At 32.6% G+C, this 13,478-nt stretch overlaps 1 protein-coding gene across 2 annotated transcripts; it reads right to left on the bottom strand.

The window, feature by feature from the left end:
• Positions 1-3,445: 3,445 nt before the first annotated feature.
• LOC113690142 (uncharacterized) lies at positions 3,446-7,036 on the bottom strand. Of its 2 annotated transcripts, none has more exons than XM_027208067.2 (2): positions 6,690-7,036; positions 3,446-4,263 (listed from the first exon to the last, which is right to left on the bottom strand). In XM_027208067.2, the coding sequence occupies exon 2, from the start codon at positions 4,254-4,256 to the stop codon at positions 3,699-3,701; it is 558 nt and encodes a 185-aa protein (XP_027063868.1). In that variant the 5' UTR covers positions 4,257-4,263; positions 6,690-7,036; the 3' UTR covers positions 3,446-3,698. The 2 variants fall into 2 exon arrangements, with proteins under 2 accessions (XP_027063868.1, XP_027063801.1); XM_027208000.2 differs by having other exon boundaries at positions 6,679-7,035.
• Positions 7,037-13,478: the final 6,442 nt, after the last annotated feature.

The raw sequence follows: 13,478 nt of genomic DNA on the forward strand, positions 1-13,478 counted from the left end.
GGTGACCAACCTCATGATGTCTTTCTTTTACGAAACTCACAAAGAGCAAATTCATCCTGGACCCAAAGGTTTTTTGTATCAGATGCATCTGGAGAAGAAAATATTCATTACATTTTCTTCCACATTTACTGTTCATTTCAGCTTTATTTGAGTCTTAGACTTGTATTCTTTTAGGGATTTGTTAATATGTTTCTTGGATGGTGGGACATGAGGATGCAACTTTTGTTTCCTTCCAGTTTGAGAAAATGAAATAGAAAAGATTAGTGTTACTTCCTTTCATAGTCACTGTTCAGTTCGAAAGGGTTATAGTATTTTATTTCACAATTACTGTTCATGTGAAGTGTTATATTATTTTAGGATTTGTTAATATGTTTCTTGGATGGTGGGACATGAGGGGCTTCGAATCCTTATCTCCAAAGTAGTCTCTGTCCCCTCTATCCCTTATTTATACAGCTGTCACGTGTCTCTAGCCTTTTATTAATCCAAACTCAAATAAAATTACAAGTTTACTCAAAATCAATTAAAACAAATAATTCAAAGTTTATGAATTTGAGAGAGAGAGAGAGAAGGCATTTTCAAACGACTAAATAAGGTAGTCGAGTGGACCAAACTTTCTTCCTCATTACAGAAGAAGAGGTAAAAAAATTTAAAAATTGTTTTTTTAAAAAAAAGAAAGGGAGAGAAACTTAAATGTACAAATGATAATGATACTGGCTTTGATTGAAGCATCCACGGCATATGCAACTATTAGTAGGCATGGAAACAATAATACTATCAAAATCAACAAATAACACTATGGTTTCATTAGATAAAATGTTATTAAGAACAACCATACGCAATTATTTTATGAACATCAATAGATTTCGAAGGTAGGGAGGACATTTTATTAAGAACGGTAGATCAATGTGATCTACTGTTAAAAAAAATTATTATCCAGTATTCGTTTGTTAGAAAAAATGTGATTCAACCAAAGTTTGTCCGAAAGATTGCGCTGCGGCCAAATCATGGATAGAGGTAACTTCAATATTTGATTCAGTCCTTGATTTCCAACATCATTGGTCGTAAAGAGTAGAGAATTTTCTTTGCAAACATTTAATACTCTCTCCGTCCCAATTATTTAGTCATGTTTGGGGAATCGAAGTTTTTAAAAATAGTGGTTTGATTGTGATGTTTGTGCTTCTCTTTTCAATTTTATCCCTACAAATTCAAAATTTAAATTTGAACGGTAACATGCATATGATTAGAAAGAAGAGTTATATTGGAAAGAGAGACTAAAAAATGGTTTAACTTTTTCAACATGACAAATGTTTTGAGACATCTCAAATGAAAAGTATAATGCTTTCAATAGGACGAAGGGAGTAGTAAATTTAATTTAGTGATTTAGTGTTTTAATTTTATATTTTTAATAATACTCTCATCATAATATCTTAAGACTTTGTTAAGTAGTATCTTTTGTTAAGATATTATCTTAAGACTCCAAATTTACATGCCATTAAAACATTATTAAGGGTATCGGTGTGATATCAATCTTAAGATATTATGTTACATAGAGAATTTGAAAATAATTTGATTTGGAATGAAGTTAGATTAATATCAATTTCCAAAAAAAAAAGGGAAACTCAACAAGAAAACTAAAAAAAAGAAAAATTTAGTAGATTCAATTATAGTTTTATGAAGAAAGAATAATGATATATCTAAGCATTTTAGTGTGTAACGTATGTTTTGCTAATGGAGTCGCTTTAGGGAACAAAATTTTTGAATAGGTGTTTAATTTGAGCTCGTACCTTGAACACATGCAATGTGACACAAGGAAATGTGAGAACCCTTCTATTGGATTTTAGAATTACATTGAACCATGATAGAAAATAATCTTTTGCTGAATATTCGAACTTAACTTCTTTGAAATTGAAGAGGAGGAATGGTTTTGGTGATACACAGGGAGGGAATGCAAGTGAAAAATTTTGTGTTCGAGACCTTTCACTTTAAAAAAAAAGTTTTGAAGTTTGAAGTCCAAAGCCCGGGGCACTATCACAATGGTCTAAATGAATAAAACGAAATTAAGACAATAAAAAACAGACAAATGGTAAGGAAATTAAGTACTAAAAAGTAATAAATGGTTCAGCAAATGATATGAAACTGTAGCAAAATGAGACATTATGTTTGGGAACAATAAGTACAGCCAATATAATTCTTGTACTCGGTAGCTATATTATGGTTTATAAGGGTAAAATACAAAAAACCCCTTGTAGTTTGAAGTTCTGTCATAATATCTCCTTTTTTGTTTAAAAATTTCTACATAACTCCCTTCTGTTTTGGACTTATTTGAAACTTTTCAAAAGAGAAGAAAATGCCCTTGAATGCCCTATCTGCGTTTTCATTTGGTCAATGTAACTGTTTTCCATACCAAAGCTTATTTTCTTCTTCCTAAAATTCCCCTAAATGGTCGCTAATTTGGGTGATCAAAAACATGTTTGTGGCAGGACACCACATAGGTCCTAAATTGGCATTAGAATTTTGGTTAAAGGACTAAATTCATGAAATAAAACTTTTAGGGACCAAATCAGCATAAGTGAAAAAGTTTGGAGACTGAATTGGCAATTTCCCCTTGTACAAAACATATGAGTTTGGAGATTAATATGGGGTTTTCGTTGTAATCCTTTATCTACCTACTACTATGAGGGGCAATCTTGCAACCAATAATTGTAAGGATTATGATACGTCTCTAAAGTTTAATGCCTAATTTACCCTTCTCATGGTCATTCATACAGAATAATTGAGGTTGCCTTCATGGTATTCTGCTAATTGCACAGAAGAATTTGGCTTTTATTTAAGTAGCTGTAACAGACAATGAAAGGGCATTAACATACAAGGGAGGAATGGAGTGGTACAGGGGAGGAAGTGTTCGAGACCATCATACCTATTCCTATCAGGTAACTTATTTTGGTTACCCAATGTAATGTATCTTGGTAAGTGAATATCACAACTTGTTTGTGAAAGTAGACCATTACTAAAATTTGACGCAAAAGAAGCACATTTCAAGTTCAATAAGGATGAAAAGACACGAGTCCTATTACCCATAAGGATGAAAAAAATATGTAGTCTGATTGAATCAAACATTGGTACATAAAGCTGTAAACGGCATCCAGCTAGAGGACTATTTTTATGCAGCGTCTCACACAAAATTTGGAGATAAAATCAACGCAATCTTGACCAGTTTCAAGTACAAATATCCGCTTTCTATTGAGCTTCTATTGGCCTAAGCCTGTCTTTCAATCTTAGACCTAATCAGACAGTGAATTTTTGAATCTAATAGCAGAAGCAGCAACAGTGAATTTTTGAATCTAATAGCAGCAGCAGCAACACCGGCTTGCCATGTTAAAATCTAAATTAAAGTTCTCATCGTGTTGACAATTTGGTATGACATGCTTGACACCAAATCCATGAATTCCAACATAGCAAAAGCTACATCCAAAAGCAGCTAGGATTTCATGTATCTCATCCAATACCTCATGGCCATTCCATTCTGGGCAAGTTGCATGAGGTGCATATCAAGCAAGTATTCCTCTATTAAACATTATTACGTCTAACTAAGTAAAGATCAACTATCAAGTCCTACAAAGCTTTCCACTGCAATCCTAGTTCCATCTAGTTCAACCCTCACAGGTACAACACCTAGGCTTAAATACTGAAAAATCTATTCATATTGAGATTCCGCTAGCTTCAGCTTCAAGATACTTACAGATTCTCTCCATGACTTCCCTACCCTTAGCACTATTCTGTTGAAATTTATCCACACACTTTTGCTCAATCTTCTCCGCCATTGACGCCAGTGATGATAGGGGTTTTATTCTAATGCTAGTTTCCTGTTTGCAAATTGTCCATTCATTAGGATTCTGTGGATGGGGATCATAGCGGATCTTCTCCTCCACCTCAATGAACTTCTGCAGACTGATATTGCGGGTAGCAAGTTGCATCGATCGAGAATTGGCATCAACAACTGTAGATTCAACACAATGACAGATGTCTTGACCAATGATTCTGCGAATAAACCAAGGTCCGGGGGCATGGATGGTGATGGCTCGTGTTGTGTAAAGCTTTCCTGAAGTAGAGTCAAGCTTGCGGTTCAAAGTATCCACTTCAAGGATGTGAGACAGTGTGCTCTTGTTCTCAGGATCAGCAAATTTGCGCCAGGAAGCAGTAGTCACACGCTCCCATGGGTGTTTGTAGGTGTGCTCTTGTGCATATGCCCTCACCATCGTGTCCCTGCAGTATTTAGTCATGAATCAGAAACACAATCAAAAAAGAAACAAACAAGGCTGAGATAAAAGGCAGTTAGCAAATTTGTCTCTGAAATCAAATACATTAAGTTTACGACTAAGCAATTGGCTAAGATAATAGTAATATGAACATCTTTCTGACAACCACCCAAAAGCTATCACACGATTGTATCCAGCAAGCTGCAGCAAAATTTCATGTCAAAAACCAACCACTGACATAATCATTGCTTGAAGAAGTATAACACCAAACTTCAATGTTATTTACAAAAAAAAGCCATTAAAGCAGGAAAGCAGGGTAAAAAACCATGTAAAAACTAGCTAGATAATAAAATCCAACCACTAATCCTCAAAAACCAGAATTATATGGAACCGGCGAAATTAAATCACTAAACAAAGAACTAATTAAGCTACTTCTCACCACCACTGCACTTTCTTTTTCATCTTGCTCAATCTCTGTATCCTTAAGAAAGAAATCAATAATTCTTGCTCAATCTCAATATCCTTAAGAAACAAATGAGAAGTTTATTAAAAAACTCACCATTACAGACCTAATACCACAAACATTTATGCATATGCTTAACAGAGAAGAACTGAGAACAATAAAAAGATAATATCAGCACAGCCATCACAAATATTAACCCCAAAGCAACAAAAGAAACAAAAAACTTTGGTCAAATGACAGCTCAAAACTGACAATAAAACAAGATGGGTTCTTCACAAAATAAAAAATCCATCTCAAAATCAATGACAGAAAAAGAAAATTCCAAAAACAAGAACAGAAAGCAGAATTCAATCATAACTACACATAAAGAGGCAATTTTCCCAATTACTGGAGCAAATGAAGAGAAATCCCAAGCAGGATTTGCAAAGCAGTATAGATCGAGAGATTTACCTTCAAACTGGATAAAGAGTCATTATAGTAAATACAGAAAGTGGCTGCAAAGAATGCTGATGATTCTCAACTATGACTATCCAAAAATAATTGTTGTGGTTTTTTCAACATGTTCTTGGAATCATGGGTTTATTCATTTTTGCAGAGTGCCTTTGACAAATTAACTTATGTAAGAGTTGTCATCAACCTTTACTTTTATCTGTAAATCAGAATCTATCCATCCAAAAAGGTTCAAGAATTTGGAATACCAAACGAAAGTGTTAATCTGCAATTTTGACATCCATATAACCTAATAACCTCATGAAACTGTCGAAACTTGATTGAAGTAAAAATTTTGTAACTCGATTCAAGGAAAATTTTTTAGATACAACTGGAAGGCCGAAATATCCAACTCATGCACTGTAGAATTTACGGTTTTTTTCAATTGTTGGCATATACCCTGAGCCTCTTTAACATAGGAAGCAGAGGCAACGAGCTCGTAATGATTGACAATAGCCAATATTGGTGGACCTAAAAATATATTTTGGCAGCACTTAGGTACTAAAGAGTGAAAGGAAACTGGTACTATGATTCAGCTCATCTAATTTTTACCTAGTCTACAGGTTGTACTCAGGGTTCACTTAAGAAAGCAATTCTAAATCCTAGATAGCATTGCAGCTGCATCAAGGTTTATTTTCAAATAACAACTTTACCAGAGATACCCCCCAACTAATCATCCCAGTCCACAGTTTCGGATTTGGAGTTTACCAAGTTACCTCTAGAGTTCCGGTAATCTCATGATCATAAAAGGCCTTAGGAGATGCATCCAACGCAACTATTCTTTCTCTGACAAGCAGATACAGAGCTTTGAAGTCGACTAGCTCAACTTCTCATCTATAAATGCAGCAAACTTTCCCATTGTAGTCCACAGTAGTTCGTATCAAAGTAACCTTGATACTTGACCAAGCAACCGAAAGGTTAATTATCAGAATGACTATTCGTTTATCTTGTTTTATAGTGCACCAACATAGAACATATTCTAAAAGACTCCGGTAATCTCTGAAAACACTGAATATACTTACACACACACACACACATATAGAATATACACTCAATAATTTGTCAATTTAGGCGAATGACAGCGGAGAACACAGAGATTGGATTGCTTACAGTGTCACTTAACAACAGAATTTTTTTTTTTTTAAAATTTGGGCACTTGTGCTATAATGCCTAACTACAGTTGCAGTTGCATGATCCATCCAACTGGAAGGCCTCAAATTGTCCACAAAAAAAAAAGGGCCGGCGAAACAGCTCTTGATAACATGGCCTGCAAATGTTTCATCTAATTTATTTCCAATTCGTTATGGAATTTTTTTTTTTGGGTTTAATTGATTACGGTTACTACTAACTAGGTTTCCAAGGACTTGTCTAAAATAAACTATGTCAGCTTCACAAAACATGAAAATTGGGAGTCTTTAAAGTCACAAAAAAATTAGACAATCAGAACGCTGGCCAAGTAGAAGGAAATACCGAAGAGAGACCCGTCCAATCGAAACTGATAGCTTCACGGCGAACTGATAGCTTCACGGCGGCGGCAGCTCTAATGATCAAACAGAGAGGAGGGTGCGTTAACGGCGGTGAACAAGAAAAGGCCGATACAAACTGACGGCGGGGAGGGGTAGGGCTACCAATTGTACTGATGAAAAGGAGGGGAGAGACGGAAGAAAGGGCCGATTCAAACTGTCATCGTCGCTGTCACTAAGCGCAAGCGGCGCCTAAACCGGCTCCTCCGACCCACGTGGCCTATACCTGATTTCCAGTAAAATGACGGAAACACCCCATAAATTTGACATTATCACACTATACCCGGCCCGCTTCAGAAGCACAAACCAGAACGGTCAAAATGGGTGATTAAAGATGAATTTCAACGAGTCATTATAGATATTTGAATTTTAAGTAGAGGAGTCAAAATGGATAAGTCCAACGGATTTGGACAGATCATAATTCATCAATAGATATAATTGGGTCAACAAATGGGTATAAATGAATAGTTTTAGGTAAAAGTGTTAAAATGGGTGATTGAGGTGGATTTGGACAGATCATGGTTGGATCAACTCATTATACCCATTTAAATAGATGGATATAAATGTGTACCAATCCTTGAAGATGGAGATACCATCTCAGATGCAATAGCAATATTAATATTCACTATTATAAAGACATTTGTTGGTGACCTAGAGATATTTAGGAAAAAATCATCAGAATTATTAAATAACTTCAAATGCAAAAGTGTCTCAGATTTCAGACGGTAGAAAGATACATTCTTAACTAGAATATATGCAAGATCAAACGATAACAAAGCCTATTGGAAAGAAAAATTCCTTAATGACCTTCGCAAATCACTACGAGACCTAGGTCGAGAAGAACTCAAGAGTCAATTCAATGAGATTGTACCATGGAAAGTAATAACCTATGGACAATTAACTAGTCAATAAATAGGTATGGGTATGCCCAATTATTTAGTTACGAGTCACTTAAAATTCTGCTTTTTTTAAAAAAAAAATTTCGCATGGTATTTGACGAGAAATAATGGTATTTTATTGTTATTAGATTGGTAAGAAATTTAAATTTATTTATTTAATACTCACTAAAAGTTGAGTTGAGATGTATAATTATTTTTAAATAGGTAAGTTGAGTCAATTCACTACCCGTCAATTAAATGGGTTTAATTGAGTACCCATTCAAGATTAATGGGCAAGTTTGGGCGGATAATTAGTGAGTCAATATAATTGGTTGTGATTGACTCCTCTATTTTTAGGGTCCATTTGGTTCATGGGATGACATAGAATTGGATTAATCATCCTCTGTTATCTTATGTTTGGTTGCATTTTATATATAAGATATTACATCCTACCTATCCGAATTAATCCCCTATTCATGGGATAAAATAATCCTACAGGGTAGGTGATATTAGTCCTACCGGGATGACTAATAGATAGGATGATAAAATTTTAGATCAACTTATCTTTACAAAAAATACAAATTTATACTCTTATAATTATATAACCATACTCTTACAAGAAAATATAATATGAATGAACTAATTTGCCCCTACTAATTAATTTTAAAATTTGTTAACTAATTTGTCCCTACTACCAGCATAACAATATTTGGACTAATTTGCCCTTATGAATGATGCAAATTCATACTGACTATGATATAATCATACTCTCACATAAATAATATGATAATAAAGGACTAATTAGCCCCTACTAATTATAATAAAATTTTTTGACTAATATGCCCATATTCATTATTTTAAAAATTTTGACTAATTTATCCCTATTAATTAATTTAATTTTTTGACTAATTTGCCATAGTAACATCATAATAGAAGGATTATATTGTCCTTGGACAAAATTACCCTTACTAAGCTTATTTTCGAAACCAAATTCTATAGAAATACATAACCTTATCAATTGGGTTTTTTGAATGAGGATTTTAATAAACTCAAGCTTGATCCAAAGAAAAATCTTCTATATTAGCTTGAGTTAAGCTCATTTATTTCTCTTAAATGGTTAGGTTTTAATCGATTTAACCCTAATTTAGCCAAAACTAGGCCCATTATTTAATTGAATTTCAAATTTATGTTCAAAAACTTGGTTAAAATCTATTTTTAAGGGTCCGAATCGGTTGAGTTTGAGTAAATGCAAATTTTTATATATCAAAACCCTCGATTTACTTTATAATTCTAAAGTTTCAAACTACTCTATTTTAATAAAAGTTATAAATATTAAAATTTTATTAAATTATTTTATTAAAAATATTAAATTAATTTATTAATGTTTAATAAAATATTAAATTATTTTGTGAACCCAATTGATATCCGACCCGTGAACCAAAGCGCTGACCAACTCATGAATATCTAATAAGTGATTTTGTGAATTGTCTCAAGATTCGCTAATGCGGATATCCATATATTTGCATATCCGTATTATGCGGATCATATCAGTTGGATATTCAATCCGTATTCGATTTTTTTCTTTTAAAAAATTATAAATTCTTTAGATAGAATGAAATTTAAATGTACTATAGTTTAAAAAATATCATATAAGTGAAATATTGTACTTACATATGAGTTTTTAGTCATTAAAAAAGAGTTTTTCGTCTAAATTAATCTTTTTTTGTTGCAATATAAAGTAACTTCCATAATTTTTTTCATTTTTTATTCAAACAAAAAAGATACAATATTTCATCTATAATTTTTTTATCAATAAAATATATGACCATATTTCTAAAAACTTAACACCATATACAAAGAAAGCCTATTTTGAAAGAGGACACAAAAATAAAAATAATAAACAAGAGATAAAACTATTATAAATTAGTGGATTTGATGTATAAAAAATTCTAAAAAATTTAAAAAAATACTATACAGATCACAAAAAATAATATCTAAATCCAATATGCATTACTCCTTGATCCAGATGTAACCCAATCCACATATGATCTGCCAGATTGGATATCCCCTAATTCGAATCGGATCACTGATTTTTCATATCACGAGGTCAAGGTGCACACCCCTATTATTGGATGCACTCGCAGGATACCAAATAGAAAGTATATAATAAATAAAAGGGTATTAATTTATTAATGAATACCTGTTAGGTATTTGTCAAGATCTACGTTAGATATTAGATTTTTTAAAAAGGTAAGATTTATTAGCGAAAGCATATACCATCTCCTCACCCGATGGTGATGGTGTTTGATGACTTTCAAGTTGGAATCTACATACTGTGGCTGCTTACTTTTCAGTCAGTGTGGAATGGTCTAATCTGAGCCAATACATATCTTTTTCATATTTTAGTGTATGATTTATTGATCTGTAAGGATATATATTTGTTTGCTTTTGCGGTTTATTATGCTTACAACATCCGCCCTGTGTTTATACTAGGACGAATCTAAGGTAGTAATTCTGTGATTGTTCATACGTTAGTTATTGTTTTGTTTGTGGGATTAGGGTGTGGAAGAATGCGAGTTGTTGAGATGCAAATTCTCACCTAAAGCAATATTGTTCAGCAGCATATCATTGTTGTACGTCATCATATGACCCTATTTTTTATTGCATGTCTTAATCTGTTTTCTTCCGGTCGAAATTTCCAAGTGTTCCTTCACAATTCTGGCTCTCCATGTCTATTCCTTATTTCAATTGCCTTCTGGCTTGCCTCTGCTGATTACATCTAGTATTGCAGAATGATGAAGCAATGAAGAAGAAAAAATTCCCAAGTATCTGAGATAGCTGAGGACGTTTGGACTGACTTCAAGAAATCAGTTTATGCACAATGAAAATCTGTTTGATCAGTCATTCCTCGAAGTCGTTGCTAGTCATCGGTTGATGGGATTACTCTTGTCTTTTGCTGATTGATTTTAATATTAACTGTTCTTTCCTCTACCTCAAAATCGATAGATACATGGTTCTTGAAAGTCGGCAATATGCTTCTAGATGCTGGCCAGGGATGCTTTTGTTTGCAGTTCATCACTGTTCATATCTTGTTATCCTGTTTCATTTGATACTGTTCGTCTTCCGTTTCGATCAGTTTTGATTACTTCAGACTTGAGAACTGATAAGTTCATTGATCTTGTTATCCAATTAAATAGTTATAATGGAATTGACTCATGGAACTGATAGTCTTGTCTAATGAGACGCTACGCTTTGAAGGCATACTAAGAGCACTGAGTAGTTCATAGTAAAAGACCAAAATAGCTAAACATGTATCATTGAACAAATACTAATTGTCAAAACTCAAAGCCAGATATCTGGATTCTATCCAACCATAGTCACGAGAGAATCCACCTTGTTGAACTTGAGTTTGATGGGAATTCCTGGCTTAATCATGGGAGAGGACGTGCATATATAAACTTGAGATTCAATTCCATCCAATTCAATCCAATTTGATCCGAAAATTATGATACTCGATTTGTATTATTTAATCAGATCAAAAGAGAATCAAATACTCGCTTAGATGTGGGGCGGGTTAGGATCACATACCCACCCCACATATATATTTTTTAATTTTTAATTTTTTTAATTTTTGTACATATACTATAAAATAATATTTTTAGAGCTATAAAAGTAATTTCAGTGAACAAATTGCATTACACATATGAGAGACTATAGTTTATTTACAAGATTCATTTGCAGAGATTATAATTTTATGTTTTATAGAAAAGAGTTAAATTAATGTGGAATATATATTTAAACAAAGGTGCTACTTATTTCAAACTTTTATTGATTTTGAATTCTTTTAATTTTTTTCCGTTTTCTTGTATTCTCTTCACATGTTTGTTTTTTGGTGGGAAACTTTTTTTGAGAAAAAAAATCTTTATTAAAGTTTAGATGAATGTGTAAAATACAAAATTAAATAATAAGTGGGGTAGACTGGGTACCCGTTGCCCCGACTCTATCTCAGCGGGTACCCTATAACCTGATACTCACTGATATGCAAGACAGAAAAGGGTCAAAAAATAGCTAACTCGTAAGATATAGATTGAGTTGGGTTAGCCAAATGGTACACGTCCCAACCCGTGCCCACCCCTATTGGAAGGTGAATATAGAAAACATTTTACTCGTAAGGTGCATTGTCACTTACTAAGTTTAGAAAGCTACTAAGATTTTCATCAACTTGGAAATTTAGATCGTCGAATTTCAAAAAGTGGAAATTGCTAAATGCCTAAGACTGCAGGGAGGAACTGTCTTCTGATTTACTTTCAATAAACCATCAATTTGAAACTGAAATTTAGCCAATCATTCAACAAAGGTTTCTTCTTGTCCTTTGTTTGTTTTAATTCATTATTGATTGCTACTTCTTTTATACTTTTTTCGTCTTTCTGCTTAGATGTTCTTTAGGTTCTTGAAGCATCCAATGTATTTTTCTAGGTTTGAATCCCCATGTTCTCTCATCACTTTTTAGATCCTATCTCTCCCCTGTTGGAAAAAATGCTTATTAAAAAAAAGCATCCAATGTGCATTTTGTTTGTACTCACTAGGAGGAAAAGCCCACGCAACGCGTGGGAGTTTAGTGCCTATAATTAAGATAGTTAATAATTATTATTTGGTATTTTCTAGTATAAGAATTGAAGTATGATAATTTTATTATGTGATATTAAATTAAAAAAATCATAAGTTACATATTAAGTTAAAAAATATAATATGTAATAAAACATAATTATAAGATACGATCAACTACTTTGCATCTCCATCTAACCTAATATAATAAAAGACATATTTATATCTGCTCATGCACTTTAGAGATCTTAAAATTTGTTATTTAGTTTGAATTTGATCTTGCTATAAGGGCAATCCACCACATTATCTTGTCATATAAGTGAGATTTGAACAATTAGCATACTTGAAGAAATCATTGCTAGTAGAATTTCGGTTCTTGCAAGCCAAATTCTTGAATTTATATTGATTCTAAGGACATATATCATCACGAGACCTTCACATTGAGCAAGCAATTAATTATAATTTATTGTATGATTTAGGACATATAGCAAAGCATCTCCTTCTCGATAGGGGTCACAATCACGAAATATCAGTTTTGTGTTAGTTGCAAAGATATACAACAACTAACATGCTAATTTAGAGAAATAATTACCTCAAAAAAGTACTAAAGCATTTTAATCCATTCAATTTAAGAAAAATAATTAAAAGTAATGAGATACATGCTTTAGATTTGTAGCCAAATAACTTTAAGTAGATAGTTAAACATATTGGCTAATCAGATGAAGTGAAAAATTGTCTAAATGGAATAGTCAATAAAATAGCAAACGATTTGAAAATTATCCTAACTAATAGTTAAAACAACAAAAGAAGTAGATGTAATCTATAAATGGGAAAATTTATGATGATAAACTTATTTTAAACCATAAATAACAATTAACAAATGTGGTCTCTTCCTTATCAAGCTTGTCTAACATGGGTAATTGAATTAAAATACTAAAAAATTATTGCACATACAACTTGCAATATTACAAATTTTTTACAACCAAAAAGTAAATTGGTTAAAGAAAACATATCTATTGAAAAAGGTGTTGCAAAATAGGGAAGAAGAGTAGCTAGTGTAACAACATCCGAATTAACATCTATGATAACTAACGGCCAAAAAATCAAACTTCTCTACTAATTGACATTAATTGTGTCTTAACATCTATATATCATAACTTTGCAAATAACTGATGAGAAAGGCTTTAAGAAATTAAAAGACTTAGATGTTAATACAATTAAATGATTAGAAGGGCTTTTATGTAATTTCACTAAAACACAAGCT

The sequence above is a fragment of the Coffea arabica genome, chromosome 1c (assembly GCF_036785885.1).
Source record: "Coffea arabica cultivar ET-39 chromosome 1c, Coffea Arabica ET-39 HiFi, whole genome shotgun sequence".
Classification (NCBI taxonomy): Eukaryota; Viridiplantae; Streptophyta; class Magnoliopsida; order Gentianales; family Rubiaceae; genus Coffea; species Coffea arabica.